This window comes from Dendrobates tinctorius, unplaced genomic scaffold (genome assembly GCF_039654945.1).
Source record: "Dendrobates tinctorius isolate UK_male_01 unplaced genomic scaffold, ASM3965494v1 ptg000011l, whole genome shotgun sequence".
In the NCBI taxonomy this organism is placed as follows: Eukaryota; Metazoa; Chordata; class Amphibia; order Anura; family Dendrobatidae; genus Dendrobates; species Dendrobates tinctorius.
This window is the reverse complement of record NW_027361679.1, coordinates 25,591,757-25,615,236: the sequence shown is the minus strand read 5'-3', so window position 1 is coordinate 25,615,236 and position 23,480 is coordinate 25,591,757. Positions and strand designations below refer to the sequence as shown.

The 23,480-nt window shown below is 45.6% G+C and overlaps 1 protein-coding gene across 2 annotated transcripts in view; it reads right to left on the bottom strand.

Annotated features, from left to right (window-relative positions):
- RASSF6 (Ras association domain family member 6) overlaps nucleotides 1-23,480 on the bottom strand; it is a 275,225-nt gene that overhangs the window by 190,794 nt on the left and 60,951 nt on the right. For both annotated transcript variants that reach the window (XM_073590376.1, XM_073590367.1), the window contains exons 6-7: nucleotides 10,363-10,553; nucleotides 6,985-7,086 (exon numbers count right to left, since the gene is read on the bottom strand). In XM_073590376.1, the coding sequence (XP_073446477.1) occupies nucleotides 6,985-7,086; nucleotides 10,363-10,553 (293 nt within the window). The remainder of the gene's footprint in view (nucleotides 1-6,984; nucleotides 7,087-10,362; nucleotides 10,554-23,480) is intronic.

Genomic DNA, 23,480 nt, shown 5'->3' with positions numbered 1-23,480 from the left:
GGGCAGACAGAAATAGTATGAGAGACATCTCCACAGAAAAAACACAGCTTATTACACCTTCTAAACTCCTGACGCTGCGCCCTAGACAAATCCCTATCACATTGCATGGGTTCAGATGTTCGTTCAAAAGGCGGCAACGCCTCTCGTCTAGTTTTACGTTCACGTAAACGCAGATCAACTTGAATGGCCAATGACATAAAGTCGTCAAGACCAGAGGGAACAGGAAATCCCACCATAACATCTTTTACGGTTTCTGCCAAACCCTTCCAAAAGAGCTGCTAGAGCATCGTCATTCCATTTAGTAAGGACCGCCCACTTTTGGAATTTTTGACAATATAACTCTGCAGAATCCTGACCCTGGTTCAATGCCAATAAGTTTTTCTCAGCTTGATCAATAGCATTAGGTTCATCATACAACAACCCCAAAGCTTGAAAAAAATGCGTCCACATTAGTCAGAATAGGATCTCGAGGTGTCAGAGAAAAAGCCCAATCCTGGGGATCGCTGCGCAGCAAGGAGATGACAATTTTAACCTGCTGCACAGAGCTCCCCGATGAGTTAGGCTTCAAGGCAAGAAATAGTTTACAATTATTCTTAAAATTCAAAAATTTAGACCGATCCCCAGAAAACACATCAGGAGTAGGGATTTTTGGTTCAACAGCAGATGATTGAGCGAGATAGGCAGAAATTCCCCGCACTTCAGCAGCGAGCTGCTCAACACGATCAGACAATTGCTTAATCCCCATTAAAGAAAAAATCCTCCTATGGCCCCAGAGAAAAAGAGGAAAAAAATATTTTTTTTTTAACAATTCTTTCCTTCTTTTGAGTACCCTAGAGTCTGCGGTTTGGCTGGTGATTCTGTTATGATTGGGTCACCGAGGAGGAGAGCAAGCCCAAGCTAAGCCACAGAAAACCAGAGAGGTTGGTAACTAAGCGGATTGCAGACATTTGATCCTATCCACACAACTAGCAGTAGCCATGGAGCGTGCCTACGATGATCCTAGACGTCTCGGCACAGCCAGAGAGCTAACTAAGCCTAAAGCAAGAAAGGGGAAATCTAAACTGCCCCAGAGCAGACCCCAAAGGAATAGATAGCCCCCAAATAATAATAATAATAATTTTTATTTATATAGCGCCAACATATTCCGCAGCACTTTACAATTAAGCGGGGACATGTACAGACAATAAATTCAATACAAGTTAAGACAATTCAAACAGTGACATTAGGAGTGAGGTCCCTGCTCGCAAGCTTACAATCTACAAGGAAATGGGGGGACACAGTAGGTGAAAAATGCTTGTTAATTCAGGTCTGGCAATTATAAAACATATATTGTCGGTGAAACAAGATGAAAACACAAACGCAGGTAGGAAAATAGACTGAGCAAACGATGGGGCCCACACTGACGAGACAGGACAGGAAAGACACTGTCTGCAATCACCAAAAAACCCTGCAAAAAGGTCCAATACGTCTGATGCAAAAATACTGAAGTCGCACGACTTCTCCCACTATATCAGCACTCTGGTATATTCTGAAAGCAGAGCAAAAGGAGGCCAATCTAATAAGGGAAAAAAACAAACTGGCACAAGCAGTAACATATGGATGGTGATTCAGTACAGCCCCAGCCGGAGCTGGCTGACCCACACAACACTGAAATAGACAAAACCAGATCAAATGTGAACAGAATAGCAAAAAAACACTTAGCTGAGCATGCAGGGACAGAACTGGAAACTAAGACCTCTGGAGGCAGGAAAAAATCACCAGCAGGGATAGAGGGAGTCGGCTGTCTTAAATCCAGTCTGAAACCCCAGATCTCCAATCGTCATCCTCATTATCAGGTGGCAAGACTCTGTTAATCAGATCAGCTCCATTACCTCCAGTAACCACCAGAGGGAGCCCAGAAAGAGAACTCGCAACCCCTCCGTCAACCTGACCAGCTTCACCACCTTCAGCAGTAACCAGACGTAGGCCAGAAAACGAATTCACAACAGCAGTCATTTGGTAAATTCAAAAAAGTTTTTTTTTTTTTCCTCATTAATGTACACTACACACCCCATCTTGACTGGGAAAATAGAAATGTAGAATTTTTTGCAAATTTAAAAGAAAAACTGAAGTATCACATGGTCATAAATATTTAGACCCTTTGCTCAGTTTTGAGTAGAAGCACCCTTTTGAGCTAGTACAGCCATGAATCTTCTTGGGAATGATGCAACAAGTTTTTCACACCTGGATTTGGGGATCCTCTGCCATTCTTCCTTTCAGATCCTCTCCAGCTTCGACAGGTTGGATGGTGAAAGTTGGTGGACAGCCATTTTTCAGGTCTCTCCAGAGATGCTCAATTGGGTTTAGGTCAGTGCTCTGGCTGGGCCAGCCAAAAATGGGTACAGAGTTGTTCTGAAGCCACTCCTTGGTTATTTTAGCTGTGTGCTTAGGGTCATTGTCTTGTTGGAAGGTGAACCTTTGGCCAAGCCTGAGGTCCAGAGCACTCTGGAATAGGTTTTCATCCAAGATATCTCTGTACTTGGCCACATTCATGTTTCCTTTAATTGCAACCAGTCATCCTGTCCTTGCAGCTGAAAAACACCCCCATAGCATGATGCTGCCACCACCATGTTTCACTGTTGGGATTATATTGGGCAGGTGATGAGCAGAGCCTGGTTTTCTCCACACATACCACTTAGAATTATCACCAAAAAGTTCTATCTTCATCTCATCAGACCAGAGAATCTTATATCTCATAGTCTGTGAGTCCTTCATGTGCTTTTTTAGCAAATTCTATGCAGGCTTTCATATGTCTTGTACTGAGGAGAGGCTTCTGTTGGGCCACTCTGCCATAAAGGCCCGACTGGTGGAGGGCTGCAGTGATAGTGGAACTTTCTCCCATCTCCCTACTGCATCATTGGAGCTCAGTCATAGTGATCTTGGGGTTCTTCTTTACCTCTCTCTCCAAGGCTCTTCTTCCATGATGGCTCGGTTTGGCTGGACGGCCAGGTCTAGGAAGACTTCTGGTGGTCCCAAACTTCTTCCATTTAAGGATTATGGAGGCCGCTGTGCTCTTTGGAACCTTGACTACTTTAGAAATTCTTTTATAACCTTGACCAGATCTGTGCCTTGCCACAATTCTGCCACAATTCTGTCTCTGAGCTCCTTGGCCAGTTCCTTTGACCTTAAGATTCTCATTTGGTCTGACATGCACTGTGAGCTGTGAGGTCTTATATAGACAGGTGTGTGCCTTTACAAATCACGTCCTATCAGTTTAATTAAATACAGCTGGAATTAAGGAGTAAAACCATCTCAAGGACGATCACAAGGAAATGGACAGCATGTGACTTAAATATGAGTGTCTGAGCAAAGGGTCTGAATGCTTATGACAATGCAAAATTTCAGTTTTTCTTTTTTAATAAATTTGCAAACATTTCTACATTTCTCATTTTCAGTCAAGATGGAGTGCAGAGTGTACATTAATGAGAAAAAATGAACTTTTTTGAATTTACCAAATGGCTGCAATGAAACAAAGAGTGAAAAATTTATAAGGGATCTGAATACTTTCCATACCCACTGTATGTATACAGTACAGACTGTTGTGAACTCATTTTCTGCTCCACCAGTTGAGAATTCTCCTTCCGTTCTCCCTCTGATGGTGACAGGAGGTAGTGAGGTTAGTTTAATTGGTAGTGATTTGCCACCTGATGAGGAGGATAACGATTGGATCTCTGGAATATCAGACTGGATATAAGACAGCCGACGCCCTATCCTGGTGCTGGTAATTCAGTCTGCTTCTCAGGTCTTGGACTTCAGCTCTGTTCCAGTATTCTCAAGCCAAGTTTGCTTTTGCTAATGTTCACACTTGCTCTTGTTGGTCAATTCAGTTTCTTGTGTGGTTAGCCAGCCCCGGCTGGGGCTGTGCTGAATTTCCACTCTTATTTATCTGTATTTGCCAATTTGCCTTTTTTGTCCCTTATTAGAGTGGCCTCTTTTTGCTCTGTCTCAGAATATTTCAGAGTGCTGATATAGTGGGAGAAGTCTAGTAACTTCAGGGTTAATTTTGCTATCAGAAGTGTTGGACATTATTTTGGTAGGGTTTTTGGCAGATTGCAGACAGTGTCTTTCCTTTCCTGTCCTTTCTAGTTAGTTTTGCCCCATCGTTTGCTCAGCCAATTTTCCTGCCTGTGTTTGTGTTTTCATTTTGTTTCACTGTCAGTACATGTGGGGGGCTGTCTTTCCTTTGGGGTCTGCTCTGGGGCAGTTAGTTTTCCCCTTTTCTTGCTTTAGGTTTATTTAGCTCTCCGGTTGTGAGGAGGCGTCTAGGTTCATCGTAGGTACGCTCCACGACTGCTGCTAGTTGTGTGGTTAAGATCAGGGATCTGCAATCTGCGTAGTTACCAATCTCTCTGGTTTTCTGGGACTTAGCTTTTTGTTGTCCTCCTCGGTGACCCATTCATAACAACAGACCAAAAGTTTGGACACACCTCATTCAAAGAGTTTTCTTTATTTTCATGACTATGAAAATTGTAGATTCACTCTGAAGGCATCAAAACTATGAATTAACACATGTGGAATTATATAATTAACAAAAAAGTGTGAAACAACTGAAAATATATCTTACATTCTAGGTTCTTCAAAGTAGCCATCTTTTGCTTTGATTACTGCTTTGCACACTCTTGGCATTCTCTTGATGAGCTTCAAGAGGTAGTCACTGGAAATGGTTTTCACTTCACAGGTGTGCCCTGTCAGGCTTAATAAGTGGGATTACTTGCCTTATAAATGGGGATTGGGACCATCAGTAGTGTTGTTCAGAAGTCTGGTGGATACACAGCTGATAGTCCTACTGAATAGACTTCTCTTTGAATGAGAAGGTGTGTCCAAAGTTTTGGTCTGTACTGTGTGTATGTGTGTGTATATATATATATATATATATATATATATATACACACACACAGTGCTCAAAAAAATAAAGGGAACACTTAAACAACAGAATATAACTTCAGGTAAATCGAACTTCTGTGAAATCAAACTGTCCACTTAGGAAGCAACACCGATTGACAATCAATTTCACATGCTGTTGTGCAAATGGAAAAGACAACAGATGAAAATTAATGGCAATTATCAAAAGACACACTCAAAGGAGTGGTTCTGCAGGTGGGTACCACAGACCACATCTCAGTACCAATGCTTCCTGGCTGATGTTTTGTTCACTTTTGAATGTTGGTTGTGCTTTCACACTCGTGGTAGCATGAGACGGACTCTATAACCCACACAAGTGGCTTAGGTAGTGCAACTCATCCAGGATGGTACATCAATGTGAGCTGTTGCAAGAAGGTTTGCTGTGTCTGTCAGCGTAGTGTCCAGAGGCTGGAGGCTCTACCAGGAGACAGGCCAGTACACCAGGAGACATGGAGGGGGCCATAGGAGGGCAACAACCCAGCAGCAGGACCGCTACCTCAGCCTTTGTGCAAGGAGGAAGAAGAGATGCACTGCCAGAGCCCAGCAAAATGACCTCAAGCAGGCCACAAATGTGCATGTGTCTGCACAAATGGTTGGAAACCAACTCTATGAGGATGGTCTGAGTGCCCGACATCCACAGATGGGGGTTGTGCTCACAGCCTAACACTGTGCAGGATGCTTGGCATTTGCCACAGAACACCAGGATTGGCAAATTTGTCACTGGTGCCCTGTGCTCTTAACAGATGAAAGCAGGTTCACACTGAGCACATGTGACAGACGTGACAGAGTCTGGAGATGCTGTGGAGAGCGATCTGCTGCCTGCAACATACTTCAGCATGACTGGTTTGACAGTGGGTCAGTAATGGTGTGGGGTGGCATTTCTTTGGAGGGCCGCACAGCCCTACATGTGCTCGCCAGAGGTAGCCTGACTGCCATTAGGTACCGAGATGAGATCCTTAGACCCCTTGTAAGACCATATGCTGATGCGGTTGGCCCTGGGTTCCTCCTAATGTAGGACAATGCCAGACCTCATGTAGCTGGAGTGTGTTAGCAGTTTCTGCAAGATGAAGGCACTGAAGCTATGGACTGGCCCACCCATTCCTCAGACCTGAATCTGATTGAACACATCTGGGACATCATGCCTCGCTCCATCCACTAATGTCAGGTTGCATCACAGACTGTGCAGGAGTTGGCGGATGCTTTAGTCCAGGTCTGGGAGGAGATCCTTCAGGAGACTATCCGCTGCCTCATCAGGAGAATGCCCAGGCGTTGTACAGTAAGAAGGTCATACAGGCACATGGAGGCCACACACACAACTGAGCATCATTTCCTTGTCTTGAGGCATTTCCACTGAAGTTGGATCAGCCTGTAATTTGATTTTCCACTTTGATATGAGTATCTTTCCAAATCCAGACCTCCATGGGATATTAATTTTGATTTACATTGATCATTTTTATGTTTTCTTGTTCTCAACGCATGCCACTATGTAATGAATAAAGATTTGCAGCTGCGATATTTCATTCAGTAATATCTACGATGTGGTATCTTAGTGTTCCCTTAATTTTTTGAGCAGTGTATATATTATATATATTAGGCAGGTGTGGATCTTAAGAGTATGGCCTTATTTACCTGTTGGTAGGTGTTTGCTACCCCATCTGAGAACAGCATGTTGTGGGGTGGAGACTCTGATGCCAGCGATCTATCACCTTCTGGGCTACTGCTGCAGTTTTGATAAAATAAAATCACTGCTTTATCTGCTGCAGATCTACCAGTTCTCTGAATGCTGAGCTATTTCTGTGTACACTGTGCATTGGCAGAAAGCTGAAGTACAGAAAAACTTTAGTTTAACCAATCCAAAATAAAACATAACTTTAAATTGCTGAATTAAAAAAAAAAAAATATATATATATATACACACATACATACAGTATATATATACGTTCATTTAATATTAAATTAGAAATATATTATTATTTATTAATATATTTATTAATTATGAACTAGTAGAAGCACCAGACCAGTGAAGATTCATTATGTGCTTACCTTGAACTTATGTAGTAACTGCTCTATTACTTCTTTTGTTTTCATATTGCTGCTTATCATGACTTTTGTCTCTGAACCAAAAGCTGGAGTGAAAATTGAGGTCTAAAAATAAGAAAGAAAAATTTAGGAAATCTTTTTAATAGTTCCCAGTTTATTTATAATTGATGGTAAAGTCCCATAGAGGGACTAAGCAAAAAAGTTTTAAAAAATTGTAAAAAAAAAATTTTTAAAAAATCACAAAAGCAATTAAATAAAAAATGTAAAAAGTCTAGCAATAAATGCATATATTTATGTAAAAAAAGTAAACATATTTGGTATTGCTGTGTCTGAAACAACCCAATCAATAAAACTGTCAAACTATTTAACCCTGTCAGTGAGCATCGTAAAAGAAAACATGGCATAAAAATTATGCTTTTTCATCACACTGCCCAAAAAATGAAATAAAATGTGATACAAATAAAATGGTACACTGAAAACATTATTTTGTCGCAAAAAAACAAGCAGCCATACAGCTCTGTCAGCAGAGAAATAACAAAGTTATAGCTCTCAGAATACAGGTATGCAAAAACAATAATTTTTTCTATAAAATAGTTTATCATGTAAAGGAGTCAAAACATAAAAAACTGATATAAATATAGTAGCGCTGAAATCGCACTAACTTGAAAAATTAAAATGCTTTATAACTTTTATCACAGTGTGAACAACATAGAAAAAAAGAAAACAAATTGCTGGTTTTTGTTCCTTCTGCCTCCCAAAAATCAAAAATGCCCAAATTGGTACTAATAAAAACACCAACTTTTCCTGCAAAAAAACAAGTTCCCACTTGTTTATTATATTGATTTGAAAAATGAAGTTTTATTCTGGCACTTGTCACTCCTGCAAGTGATTTCTGTGAGCTCTGTAACAATGATGTGCTCGCTATTCACATGGATATAGTGTCTGACCATGAGTCCATGAAGAGCCCAGCGTGTACCATGCAACCTTGAAAGACAGGAAAGAGCAACTGATATTAGTAGATTGTACTATGTTTTTTTTATTGGTAAACCACACACCTAACTCTACTAAATCCATTTTGTGCGCTCACACAGAAAAAGTGTGCCTAGTGAAGACCCTTTGTTATCTCATAGCTTGCTATAGCTTTTAAGACTCACAGACAACATGATGCCCCCCCCCAATAAGGCTCCAGTCATGCTCCCTAAACAAAACGATCTCCTCCCAGACATTATAATTATCACCCCACACACTTTATACTGCTACAGTGCCCGTCACACACAGACCCAACAGTGTTTCCTCACATAGTATAATGCTCTGACAGTATCTGACCTCACATGACACACATTGTGCCTCCTGTATACATTACGATGACTTCACAATGCCCATACACATACTGACCATCACACAACGATGATCCCATAGTTCCACCTCACACAATTTGATGCCCTTAGTGCTCCCCACACAAAGTATGGTGCCACTACAGTTACTGACGCACAATAAACCTCCTCACACAGTAAGATGCCCTCACCTTGCCCCCCCACACATTATGATGCCGTCAGAGCCCCTCACACAGTAAGATGCCCTCACCTTGCCTCCCCACACATTCAACAACAGTGACTGTCCTGCCGGATCCTGGTTAACTGGGATGCCTGTCCCAGGTGAGGGTTTGAGTGCCAAGAGCATTTAAGCCTTAGCACTGAAAGGGTTTGTTCGCTTTCAGTAAAAGTTAATCAGACAGCTACGCAGACCATCAGTGAGTTCAGTGGCTCCGAGTTGGGCTCTCCCATAATTTCCTTGAGCTCAGAGTTCCTGAGCTCAATGATTTGCTGCATTGCTGCTGACATGACGTCAGCGTCGCATCCAAAGCCAGACACTCGCCGATGGGCCTGGGAAATGTGAGTGTAGCAGGGTTTGTTTCTTTATAATAGCCTGAGGATTAACTTTTAAAGAAAGGGAACAACTCCTTTGAAGGAAGGAGCACCAAAATAAAACTTTATTTTCTAATTTATACCATTGCTAAAATAGTTTACAAATATGTATTTATGGTTTTAATAGGTCACCTATTTAGCACTGTCAACAGTTTTCTAGGGTGAAAACATTTGGCAGACTCCCCTTACATATACAGCTCTGGCAAAAATTAAGAGACCACCACTTCAAAACCCTTTCATAGGCAGCCCATTCTCCAGACCTGAACCCCATTGAAAATCTCTAGAATGTAATCAAGAGGATGATGGATAGTCACAAGCCATCAAACAAAGAAGAACTGCTTAAATTTTTGAGCCGGAAGCAGTGTGAAAGACTGGTGGAAAGCATGCCAAGACGCATGAAAGTTGTTTTTAAAAATCACTGGTATTCCACAAAATATTGATTTCAGAACTCTTCCTGAGTTAAAACATTAGTATTGTTGTTTCTAAATGATTATGAACTTGTTTTCTTTGCATTATTTGAGGTCTGAAAGCACTGTTTTTTGTTTTTTTATTAATTTTGACCATTTTTCTTTGTCAGAAAAAAGAATACAAAATTTATTGCTTGGAAATTTGCAGACATGTTGTCAGTAGTTTATAGAATAAAGGAGCAATTTACATTTTACTCAAAAATATACCTATAAAGAGAAAAATCAGACAAACTGAACATTTGAAAGTAGTCTCTTAATTTTTGCCAGAGCTGTATATACCATAATTGGTCTGACACTACTATATGTGATTCACATTACAAACAGCAGATGTCACACCAAAGCTGCAATTTAACGTAAAAAACAAGCTAAAGCATGTATCCAGTGTGTAATCTTATGGTCCAAGTATCACATGCAATTGTAAATTCTAATGCAGTTCACTGATCTCATTAGCCATGTATTTGGGTTAAAATGTATTATATACAACTTACATAGAGATGCAGACTGTACAATATGAATTCTACACAAGAAATAAGCAGCTCAACAAAAAGGTTTTTGACACCTACAGTCGATTACCTCCAGCATTCCCACAGATAATGGTGGGTATTTCCGACAAATAAATAGGGGTCCCAGCAGTGAAACCCCTAATGATCCTGCAGCATTGGGGATAACCCTTTTAGTAAATATTTTTAGGTTATTCTCCCGAAGGAGTCAACCAGCCAAATTGCAATAAAAAGTGGTCTTCTCTAGACAGCTAGAATTCGTAATAAATGCTGGAACTAAAATTCTGTCATTGGAAATTCAGCCTGAGGGGTATAATAACAAGGACATGTATAGGTATGCTCAGCATTGTGGAAAGATCAGCTAGATACACTACTGTCAGCTAACATGCAGTGCAAAAAATTCTACATTTTTCAATAAGAAAAATTCAACAGAATTCAATGTTATTATTTTGTTGATGTTCGGCTCTAGGGAAAGTGAACTCTCCTTACTTTAAAGTTGTAGAAGTGTCCATTGATAGAAAACCGATGCTGCTGTAGATGAGATCTGTCTGGAGTGTTGTGTCGAATCCTTTTTTTCACTAATGCAGCATCACTAACGGTTCTATACAAAGGTGAATCCGGTATGTCATCTTTAAGATTAGGTCTGAGAGTGCTTGTGTCGTAGTCATATTTTGTATAGTCTGTGGATTGAAAACAGATTCAACATTGTGACTAAATTGGAAAAAAATGCCAAATAACAAATGAAGTGAATAGATAAAAATACATTTGTGTTTTTTTAATAGGTATTTTACAAGAAATACATTCCAATATAGTGATGGATTAGGATTTAAAAGCAAACGGAGTGTAGTAATAGTAATAAAAAAGCTATAAGGTTGTTCAAAAAATGTTCTTTGGAAAATGGTAACCTGCATAAATTTGCAATAAACACTTCAATAAACCCCTCTGTCAGTCGAAAACTTCTGTTCCTATGTTACATTGCAATATCTATTGTTGAGGAGCTACTGTATCAATTGCAATTTAGGCCAATGCTATCTTCTTCTCAGTATATTGTGAAGTAAGACTTCTATGAATAGCAAAGAAAATTGACAATCAGTGGTGGATTAAGTTGACCATAGAACCCTGAGTTGTTTACCAAAGTTCTCCACACCAGTCAATTGAATCAATGCAGCAACCATATATTTAATCAACAACAGCAGCAAATAACTTGTTGATGCAGCAGATCGCGGCTATGCGAGAAGCAGCCTCACCAGCAACCTCAATCTGTTCGGAGGCTGGATATAAAGTCTGGTTATTGCTGAGGAAGATGAGTCCTGAGGACGACCTGGAGGCCTTCCTCACCGTCTTCGAGCGCACAGCAGAGCGGTAGAGCTTGCCGATGATCCAGTGGGCTAAAGTGGTGGCCCCCTTCCTCACAGGAGATGCCCAGAAGGCCTACCTGGACCTCAGTTGGGACGATGCAGTGGACTATGGGAAGCTGAAAGGTTAGATCTTTGCACGACTGGGGGCTAATACATATGTGCGGGCTCAACGGGTATTCCAGTGGTCTTTTGTGGAGTCGCATCCCGCCAGGTCTCAGGCATATGACTTGCTGCAGTTGGTTAAAAAATGTCTCCAGCCTGAGACCACAACTCCTTTCCAGATGGTAGAGAGGTTGGTGGTCGACTGGCTGGTGAGGGTTCTGCCAGCAGCCATACAGCGCTGTGTGGGGCAAGGGGACCCGGGCACTCTGAACCAGGTGGTAAGACTGACTGATTGAACGATATACAGCCACTCAGGACTTTATACGGGATACTGCTCCACTTCCACTGTCATGTAAAGCCCTGCCAGCTCAGGAGCCTGGGAAAAGTCCACAACCCTCCACTGCGGCCAATCTGGACAAAGACCGTACTGAGGGGGAGTGACCACAGACCCGTTTCCCCTAAATCTGCCCCAAGTTCCCCTTGTGTCACAGCTATTAAGTGTTGGCGATGCCAAGGGCCTGGACATGTGGCTGCCAAATGCCCCCTAACAGCTGAACCCATGGACTGAGTATATTAGCCAAGTGTCTATGTACACCCAGTCCGTCTGCACTGCAACTACAGGCAATGCTGGCAGCGAACCCCAACTGTGCCAGGTACTTGTCAACAGGTACCAGACGGAGGCTCTCTTGGACTTGAGGAGCTTAGTAACTCTGGACCATGGGTCCCTTGTTGCCGGGGACAACTCTACTGGACGTAAAGTGGTGGTGTGCATACATGGGGAGCTCCAAGAGAGTCTGACCATTGAGAATAATTTTTCCACACTGTGTGGGGACATTAAACATGTGGTGGGAATGGTGAAAACCCTTCCATATGGGACTGTGTTGGGAAGAGACTTGCTCCTGTTCTGGTCCCTGTGGGAGACCAGGGTTAACCCTCCCAAGGTAAAGGTTATTCCGGGAGCGGTACCCCAAGATCCCGAATCAGGGATACCTGCCAAAGGGGTCGCCAACCTAGGGAAAGCATGTCACCCTGTTAGGTTTCCCCTAGAGGTACTGGTAGGAGAGGTCAAGGAGACCCCACTGATCCCTGAGCTGGAGGTGTCCACTTGGTAAGTTCGGGACAGCTCAGCTCCAGGATCCCACCCTGGCTCAGTTACGAGGAAGGGTGTTTGAAATTAATGGAGTAGCTCAGCAACCTGGTGCGGAGATCATTTTTCCCAATATGGCTATCCATCAGGAGCTGTTAAACCGGGTGGATAAAGTCCTGGATGAGATGGTGGAACAGCTGGTGGTGCCTCAATCCTACCGTCGGGTGGTGCTCGACATGGCTCACACCCACATGCTAGGAGGCCACGTGGGGGCCAAAAAGACTCAGGAGCACATTCTGCAGCAGATTTTTTGGCCTGGGGTCTACACGGAGGTCCAGAGGTACTGTGACACGTGTCCGGAATACCAACTATACTCACCTACCGCATACTCCATTGGTAACTCTGCCCATCATAGAGTTACCATTTGAGCGGATAGCAATGGATCTGGTAGGCCCCATAGTGAAATCCACCCGGGGCCACTAAAATATTCTGGTCGTAGTGGATTACGTCACGCGGTACCCAGAGGCGATACCACTTTGCCACACTTCGGTCAAGCTAATTGCCCACGAGCTGTTTGCAATATTTTGTCGCCTTGGGCTGCCAAAGGAGATCCTTACCGATGAGGGGACTCTTTATGTCCAACGTGACCAGGGAGCTATGTAAGCTGCTCCAGATCAAACAGCTATGTACGTCAGTGTAGCACCTACGAACCGACGGATTGGTGGAGAGGTTTAATAAGAACCTTAAGTCCATGCTTAAAAGGGTGGTTGCTGAGGATGGGAGGGATTGGGACATGTTATTGCCCTAATATTCGCTATCCACGAGGTACCGCAGGTGTCCACAGGGTTTTCACCATTTGAGCTACTGTACAGCAGGCATCCGAGGGGACTGCTCGATGTAGCCAAGGAGATGTGGGAACAGGAGCACACTCCACATAAGAGTGTCATATAGCATGTGGCAAGCATGCAAGACTGGATTGCGGCAGTACGGCCCATAGTAAAGGAGCATCTGATGGATGCCCAGGCTGCGCAGAGCCGCATTTATGATAAAAGGGCCACGGTCAGGACCTTTAAAGAAGGGGACCGGGTGTTGGTTTTAGTGCCCACCCTAGAGAGTAAGCTTATGGCCAAGTGGCAACGGCCATATGAGATATTGGGGAAGGTGGGATAAGTGAATTATAAAGTGTACCAACCCAGGAAAAGGAAACCCAAGCAACTATACCATGTCACCTGCAAAAAGCATGGAAGGACCGGGAGTGTTTGGTCACGGAGGCGACTCCGATCGTACCAACGGGGATCCCTCTGGCACCAGCCCAGGACACAGCAGGGGGACAGGTTAGAATAAATGATGCTCTTGTAGGAAGAAGGACCGGGCCCGGGATACCTGCTTTGTGCTGTGTCCAGAACTGTTGGGGCTGTCTCCTCTGTTGTCCACGGGAAAGCTTAAGCAACCGGACCAACCTTTGCACATGGATTCTAGGGGCGTGGCTGAGTGAGGGTAGCAGGAGCAGCGCACACAGGAACAGGCTGTTCTGGCGGGAAGACGCAGCGCACAGCTGGAGAAAGGGAGAGCTCCTGCCTTGGAGCTTGGTACAAGCGCAGGTCGGTGCCTGGCCATATCAATCGCTCCTCACAGTGACTCTGAGCATAAGCTCGCCGTGTGCAGGCCAGCTACCACACAGCCAGGTGCCAAATGCTCCATAACAGTCAGTGCTGCACACGTGCCGCCTAAAAGAGACTGGGTGTGTGACCGTGGACTGTTCCCTGAACCCCTGGTGTATATCTGTTGGGCCATGTTAGGCTCTGGCAGTGCTTTGAACTGTGTCAGACTCTCTGCACCGAAACCCGGACCAAGGAACCCGCACAAAGGCATCAGAGGCTGATCGCTGTTGTCAGAACCTGGCTCATCGGCGTCTTCAGGACTACACCTTATTCTCTTTGTGCTGACCGTTGGCGCCAACATCTTCTGTCCCGTGGACATTAAAGCCTGGGAATCATCTGGACCAGATAAGTTAGACCTTAAAAAACTGTTACTACTATTGTTTACCCATATTTTGACCAATTACCCGCCTTGCCCCCGCTATCTCCGTGCGTGGAGAAAATATCTGTCAAGAGTAAATACGTTAACCCTTGATCTGCATCTTGTCTGTCACTGCATCCGGCAACCTGCTCACACTTGGCGTAGTCGGCAGGATGCAGTCTTCCAGCATGCAGCAGTCAGACCAAACAGATGGGGGTGCCCTGAGGACCAGCATATCCGATGCGGAGTAGCCTCCCTAAATTTACCGGAAACAACATTATGTTGTGGGACTGGACTGAACGGGTCCAGGGAATGTTGAGAATGCACCCCCGTGACTTTGGATGGGGAGGCGAGGAATTCCATCATGCTCCGGCCCCTCCGTGTGCACCCCATGACCCCGGCATCAGAGGCAGAGGTTGCTGTGATGGCTTTGGATGGGGAGGTGAGGAGTTCTGTCATGCTCCAGCCCCTCCGTGAACGGGATACCTTCAACAAGATGCTACAAATACTGGAGGAGATGCACGGAGACCCCACAGACATTGGAGAATTGCGCATGCATCTATTTAGCCGTGTACAAAGGGAGGGGGAGACTGTGACCCATTATATCAGGGGTGGGGAACCTCAGGCTCCAGGGCTATTTACTGCCCTCGATGACCTTTTATCAGGCCCCCCCGAGCAGATTCTCATGGACTGCATTCTTGGGCAGGGAGCTGTATTTTGATTGTCACAAGCTCATTAATTTCCTCTTGCTCTGTTAGCACACACGCAGTGTTCTGTTGTGAGTTAATTTTCCGGTCCACCAGTTGTGAGTTCTCCTTCCAGGCTTTCTCTGGTGGTAACTGGAGGTAGTGAGGCTCATTTAATCAGTAGAGATCTGCCACCTGATAATGAGGATGACGATTGGACCTCAGGAATCTCAGACTGGATTTAAGACAGCCGACGCCCTATTCTGGTGCTGGTGATTCCTTCTGCTTTTAAGGTCATGGTCTTCAGCTCTGTTCCAGTCATTTCAAGCTAAGTTTTTCTGCTAATGTTCACACTTGATTTTGTTGGTCTATTCAGTGTTTTGTGTGGTCAGCCAGCCCCGGCTGGGGCTGTGCTGAATTTCCACTCTTATTTATCTGTGTTTGCCAATTTGTTTTTTTGTCCTTTATTAGATTGGCCTCTTTTTGCTCTGTCTCAGAATATTTCAGAGTGCTGATATAGTGGGAGAAGTCTAGTAACTTCAGGGTTAATTTTGCTATCAGAAGTGTTGGACATTATTTTGGTAGGGTTTTTGGCAGATTGCAGACAGTGTCTTTCCTTTCCTATTCTGTCTAGTTAGTTTGGGCCCCATCATTTGCTCAGCCTATTTTCCTGCCTGTGTTTGTGCTTTCATCTTGTCTCACCGTCAATACATGTTTGGGGGCTGTCTTTCCTTTGGGGTCTGCTCTGGGGCAGTTAGTTTTCCCCTTTTCTTGCTTTAGACTTATTTAGTCCTCCGGCTGTGACGAAACGTTTAGGATCATGGTAGGCACGCTCCACGGCTGCTGCTAGTTGTGTGGTTAAGATCAGGGATCTGCAATCTGCATAGTTACCAACCTCTCTGGTTTTCTGTGACTTAGCTTGTTTAATCTTTTTCTCCTCGGTGACCCATTCATAACAGTGTTCACTACTGAACATTGAAGGGCATACAATGAAAGACTAAGTCATGAAACCAGTGCCAGAGTCAGGATGTACTTTGTTGGCGGCGTTTGTACGGCCCCCAAAGGATGGTGTAAATATCCAAATGGCCCTTGGCAGAAAAAAAAGATTCCCCACTCCTGCATTATATGAAAACGCTACAAGAGACTCACACTGCAATTGTTAAGCGAGACGGCATAGACGTAAGGCCCTCTGATATCGTACTGCGAGATCAGTTAGTGGCAGGCTTGATAGATGCAATACTGAAACAGGCCTTGTGAGAGCGCTTGCGGCTAAATCCACGCATGACCTTTTTGGAAGTCGGGGTTGAGGCATGCGCACGTAAGCTGGAACAGGGGATGACAGTCTCGGCAGGGAAGGTCAGGAGCGGGAAGGTATCTCTAGCACTGGCAACCGAACCGAGTTGGGTGAGAGAACTACTGAAAGGACTCCAGGACATACGGGAAGAATTGTCTGACTCCAGGAGGAAACCTCCGGCACCACCACACCCCCCTCAAGAAATAACTAGCCCAGAGCCTCAATGGGAAATGAGACCCACTCGCAGAGAAGAACAACCCACTTGTTACAACTGTGGAGAACCTGGACTCTTGGCCCGGGGATGTATTCAGTAGGGGCAACCCCTTCAGCGTCATCCCTTAAACTAGGCGGCTTCGTGGCTGGGGGACGCAGCCCGGAGCCTGTACAGTCCAGAAGGAAAACAAGAAGTCCCACAAGTTTAGTAGCTCTGTGTCCTCTTGTATGGGCCGAAATGGATGGTCGGGCCGTTCGCCATTTATGCGGGGCCTGGAACTGTCGGGACTGTCTCCTCTGTTGCCCGGGGGAAAGCTTAAGCAACCGGACCAACCTTTGCACTTGGCTTCTGGGGGCGTGGCTGAGTGAGGGAAACAGGAGCAGCGCGCACGGGAACAGGCTGTTCTGGCGGGAAGACGCAGTGTACGGCTGGAGAAAGGGAGAGCTCCTGCCCTGGAGCTTGATAGCAGCACAGGTCCGCGCCCGGCCATATCAATTGCTCCTCACAGTGACTCTGAGCATAAGCTTACCGTGTGAAGGCCAGCTAGATGCCAAACACTCCATAACAATCAGTACTGCATGCGTGCTGCCTAAAAGAGACTGGGCGTGTGACTGTTCCCTGAACACCCAGTGTATATCTGTCGGGCCACGCTAGGCTCCGGCAGTGCTTTGAACTGTGCCACACTCTCTACACCGAACCATGGAACCCGCATAAAGGCACCAGAGACTGATTGCTCCTGTCAGAACCCAGCTCATCGACATCTTCAGGAATACAACTTATTTTCTTCATGCTGACCGTTGTTGGCGCTATCTTATGTCCCGTGGACATTACAGCTTGGGAGTCATCTGAACTGGATAAGTTACACCTTAAAAAAACTGTTACTACTAGAGTTGAGCGAAACGGGTCGAAAAATTTCAAAAGTCGCCGACTTTTGGCAAAGTCGGGTTTCATGAAACGAAACCCGACCCTAGGATGAGGTCGGCCACGAGGTCGGCGACTTATGCGCCAAAGTGGCGTTTCATAAGTTTGCTTTGCGCTCTTTTTCAGCCAATCAGGATCCACGAACACTGTGGGCAACGTGATGACATAGGCAGGGGTCACCACCATCTTTCAGAAGGGCATGCAAGTGATTGGCTTGCTTTGGTGGGCGTCACAGGGGGTATAAAAGGGCGTGCACGCCAACCGCCATCTTACTTCTGCTGATCTTAGCATAGGGAGAGGTGCTGCTGCTGATTCTGTAGGGAGAGCGTTAGGCAGGGAAGAAAAAAAAACTGCTTCTGCTGCTAGCGATTTTGCCTGTACAACACACCAGTCACTGTGTGTGCAGTGCAAGGGGAGGCTATATTTTGGTGGATCAGCGGTTGTGGTTGTTAGGCCTGTTTCACACTTGCTTTTTTTTGCAGCGCGTTTTTCCCGCAAAAAAACGCATTGAAAAACGCATACAAAAGCATACAACTGCTGCGTTTTTTTCAAGCATTTTTATGAGCATGCATGAAAAAAACGCAGCGTTTTTATGCGTTTGTATGCGTTTTTAGTGCGTTTTTACCGCGTTTGCGTTTTTTTACAACATTAGGTGGCCCCTCACACTAACCCAAACCATGACTTTACTAACCCTAACCCTAACCCTAACCCTGACCCTAACCCTTAACCAAACCATACTTAACCCTAACCCTGACCCTAACCCTGACCCTAACCCTTAACCAAACCATACTTAACCCTAACCCTGACCCTAACCCTGACCCTAACCCTAACCCTAACCCTAACCCTAACCCTGACCCTAACCCTAACCCTAACCCTAACCCTGACCCTAACCCTTAACCAAACCATACTTAACCCTAACCCTGACCCTAACCCTGACCCTAACCCTAACCCTAACCCTGACCCTAACCCTTAACCAAACCATACTTAACCCTAACCCTGACCCTAACCCTAACCCTGACCCTAACCCTTAACCAAACCATACTTAACCCTAACCCTGACCCTAACCCTAACCCTAACCCTGACCCTAACCCTAAACCCCCTTAACTAACCCTAACTTTACCCAAACCCCTAAATTCCATTGTCTAAACTAATGGTAAAAAAAAAAACGCATGTGCAAAAAAACGCATACATAAGCATGCCAATGCGCACATATGCTCACCATAGACTTATAATGGGTGTCTTGCTGTAAAAAAACGCATTGCGCGCGCATACGTTTTTTTGAGGCAAATCGGACGCACAAAAAATGCAACAAGTTGCATTTTGTGCGCCCGAGCGCATACCGCAAAAAAACGCATGCGCGGTAAAACGCGTACAAACGCATGTGTATGCGCACATAAGCGCATCCCATGCAAAGTATAGGAAAAAAAAACGCATGCGCTATTTAGCGCTAAATTACCGCAAAAAAAACGCAAATGTGAAACCAGCCTTAGGCTGCCTTCTAAGGCTTCCTGACGGCTGCATTGCTGTTTACCCACTGCTCTGCTTTTTAAAAGCAATCCCAATTTTTTTTTTGTCCTGCTGAGGTACTGAGCGTGCATTTTTTCACACCATACAGCGGTGCACACTCCTCACACAGTACCGTGTAATGGCTGTTATCACAGCCACAGTGAAGCTGTGTGTCACTCTGTGAGAATAAGTCGAGGACATGTTCCGTTCTTACAGACCTGCACCTTCTAGTTTTGTCTAGCTTTCAAACAGTTAAATATATTTGCTGTTTGATCACATTCAAAACTATAGAGAGACAGCGTGTGTCAGTCCGTATACTTAAAAAACACGGAGCTTGACAATTTTACGTACACCGAACAGCCGTGTACGTGCCCGCTTCTCTCAGTACCGTGTAACGGCTGTTATGACGGCCACAGTGAAGCTGTGTGTCACTCTGTGAGCATAAGTCGAGGACATGTTCCGTTCTTACAGACCTGCACTCTAGGGAGATTCCTATTCTGCCCAATTCTATATACACCTTGTAGTTTGTGATACACTAGCCAATTTCTGCCTGTGACATAGCGCTGTGATATTCAGTGGGCCTCACACAATCCATTAGTGTCCAGTGTCCACAAGTGTGTGCAGAAATTCAAAATCTCCGTGATCCTGTAGTCACTTTTTTCACACCTGTGCCATCGAGCCTGTGACATAGCGCTCTGATATTCAGTGGGCCTCACACAATCCATAAGTGTCCAGTGTCCTCAAGTGTGTGCAGAAATTCAAAATCTCCGTGATCCTGTAGTCACTTTTTTCACACCTGTGCCATCGAGCCTGTGACATAGCGCTCTGATATTCAGTGGGCCTCACACAATCCATAAGTGTCCACAAATGTGTGCAGAAATTCAAAATCTCCATGATCCTGTAGTCATTTTTTTCACACCTGTGCAATCGAGCCTGTGACATAGCACTCTGATATTCAGTGGGCCTCACACAATCCATAAGTGTCCAGTGTCCACAAGTGTGTGCAGAAATTCAAAATCTCCGTGATCCTGTAGTCACTTTTTTCACACCTGTGCCATCGAGCCTGTGACATAGCGCTCTGATATTCAGTGGGCCTCACACAATCCATAAGTGTCCAGTGTCCACGAGTGTGTGCAGAAATTCAAAATCTCCGTGATCCTGTAGTCACTTTTTTCTCACACCTGTGCCATCGAGCCTGTGACATAGCGCTCTGATATTCAGTGGGCCTCACACAATCCATAAGTGTCCAGTGTCCACAAGTGTGTGCAGAAATTCAAAATCTCTGTGATCCTGTAGTCACTTTTTTCACACCTTTGCCATCGAGCCTGTGACATAGCGCTCTGATATTCAGTGGGCCTCAAACAATCCATAAGTGTCCAGTGTCCACAAGTGTGTGCAGAAATTCAAAATCTCCCCTGTCCTATAGACACCTTGTACCTTGTTTTACATTACTATATAGTTTGTTGGATTTTGTCTACATTTCTACCAAAAATGAGGAAGGCTGGTGGAAGAGGCCGTGGAATTGGGCGGGGGTTGGCAGCTGGTAATGATGGTGTTCGTGGTGGATCTGATGGTAGTGGCAAAAGCAAAATAGGACCGAATGCAGGAGGTGTTGAGCCTGCGTCATCGTCTGGCTCCACAAGGCCTCGAAGGCTTAGTTTTCTAGGAGTTGGCAAACCGCTTTTAAAGCCAGAGCTGCAGGAAAAAGTTTTGGCTTACATTGCTGACTCAGCCTCCAGCTCTATCGCCTCCTCTTCTGAAGTTGTAAAAAGTAAAAGCACTGAGTCGTCATTGGAGGCTCATGTTCATGAACCACACCTCTCCTTGTGTCCTTCACCCCAACCAAGATTCAAGGATGACGCAGGCCATACTACTGATTACTCCATGGAGCTGTTTTCACATACCATGCCTGGAATATCAAGTGAAATGGTGAATTACCCAGGCCAAGATGAATCTGACATGGAGTGCACTGATGCACAGCCACTGATAGATGATTCTGCTGGTACATTCACTCAGAGCACTACATTGTCCTCGCAGTGTACAGAGCCAGATTCTGACCCTGATGAGACTCAGGTGCCCCTTCCCGCACACTATACCACCATACACGGTGACACAGAGGAAGGTGCACATGACATTGAAGAGGAGGTGATGGATGACCCAGTTGTTGACCCAGATTGGCATCCATTGGGGGAAGTGGGTGCTGCTTCCAATAGCTCAGATGAGGAGCATCCACAGCAGACATCAACATCGCAACAGCTGTTATCTGGCAGGCACGGAGCACTCCAAAGACAGGTTCCAAAAATCAAAAGAGTTGCTGGACAGCTTGTCCAGAGGGTCAAAATATCACAGCGTGCTAGGCCGCAAAATGTCTGCCAAAGTAGGAAGAGTGCAGTGTGGCACTTTTTTGAACAAAATCCTCATGATCAGGCCAAGGTTATCTGTAAGAAGACCTTTAGCTGAGGGAAAAATCTGAAAAATTTGAATACCAGTTGCATGCTTAGACATTTAACCACCATGCAACTTGCAAGCGTGGACACAACACCAAACCTCAAGTACCACATGTGCAACTGATCACAAAGAAGGTAGTCAGCAATGCTACATTGTTTCTCCCACTTTAAGCCCACCGGTCAGCACAGCAGCAAATGTTGAGGTGTCGTTGCAAGGCCACAGCAGTCAGGGAATCCCACTGTTATATCAACGAAATACTGAATCTAGGCCATCAGAAAGAACACCAAGTCCACCACCATCATCAACCCTCTCTCAGTCCGCCCTGTCCACCGCTACTTCGACCATATGCAGCTCAAAAGTCCAGCTCACCCTCCCAGATGCTATGAGTAGGTCAAGAAAGTACTCAGTCTCTCATCCGCGTACACTGGGTTTGAACGCCCACATTGCCAAACTAATCTCGTTTGAGATGATGCCCTATCGGTTGGTGGAAAGCGCAGCTTTCCGCAAACTCATGGCTTATGCAGTACCACGCTATGACCTACCCAGTCGCCACTTCTTCTCTCGCAAAGCCATCCCAGCCCTCCACCATCATGTGAAAGACCGCATTGTCCATGCACTCAAGCAGTCAGTGAGTGGAAAGGTGCACCTCACAACTGATGCATGATCCAGTCGGCATGGCCAGGGCCGTTACGTGTCCATCACTGCGCACTGGGTTAATGTGGTGGATGCAGGGTCCACAGGGGACAACGGTGGTGGGACAGTGCTGCCTAGCCCACGGTATAGGAAACAGTTGGCTGTAGGCGTTCGACCCTCCTCCTCCTCCAGAAGCGAAAGCTCGTCCACAGAGCGCAGTCGTACGAGCACTCCATCTGCAGCTGCCACTGTTGCACACGAGGTGTCCCCCTATCGAGCAGCTAGTGGAAAGCGTCAGCAGGCTGTGTTGCAGATGATGTGTTTGGGCGACAGACACACCGCCGAGGTGCTGGCCGAGTACTTTCAGCGACAAACTGAGTCATGGCTGGGCAGTGTACATCTTGAGGCAGGCAAGGTAGTTAGTGATAACGGCCGTAATTTTGTGGCAGTCATAGCCCTTTCAAAACTCAGCCACATACCTTGCTTGGCTCACACCTTGAACCTGGTGGTGCAGTGCTTCCTCAAAAATTATCCGGAGTTAACAGCCCTGCTCCAGAAGGTGCGAAGACTGTGCGCGCACATCCGCCGGTCGCCTGTACACTCCATTCGTATGCAGAAGCTGCAGCGATTGCTCCACCTTCCCAACCACCGCCTCATTATCGACATTGCAACAAGGTGGAACTCCACCCTGCACATGGTTGAGCGGCTGTGCGAGCAGAGGCAGGCCATAATGCATTTGTGTGAGGATACACAGCCAGGCACTTTGAGTGCAGACATGGAGTTGACAGGTGTGCAGTGGTCGAAGCTGAAAGACCTCTGTAAAGTCCTTCAGTGTTTTGAGGAATGCACACGGCTGGGAAGCGCAGACGACGCCATCCTAAGCATGAGCATCCCACTTATGCGTCTGCTCATGCAAACTTTGACGCACCTTAAGGAGCAGGCGTCTGCAGCCAATGTTGACGAGGAGGGAATCCTTGATGACATTCAGCCATTATCTGCACAGGGACCTCTCCCGGACGAGGTGGAGGAAGAAGAGGAGGAGGAGGATGATGATGGGGATGATTACTTAGGGGAGGAGGATGCATCTCGTGGGGCAAGTGAAAATGTTGGCGTGGCAAGGTCTGGTACAGGGTTTGTGCGTGACTGGAGGGATGTGGATTTGCCAGAAAGTGCTCCTCCAACCAGCACTCGCAGTGCATCATTGACACCGAGAACATTGGCCCACATGTCAGATTATGCCTTGCAGATCCTAAAAAGGGACCCCCGCATTGCCAAAATGATGAACGATGACGACTACTGGTTGGCCAGCATCCTGGATCCACGCTATAAAGGCAAATTA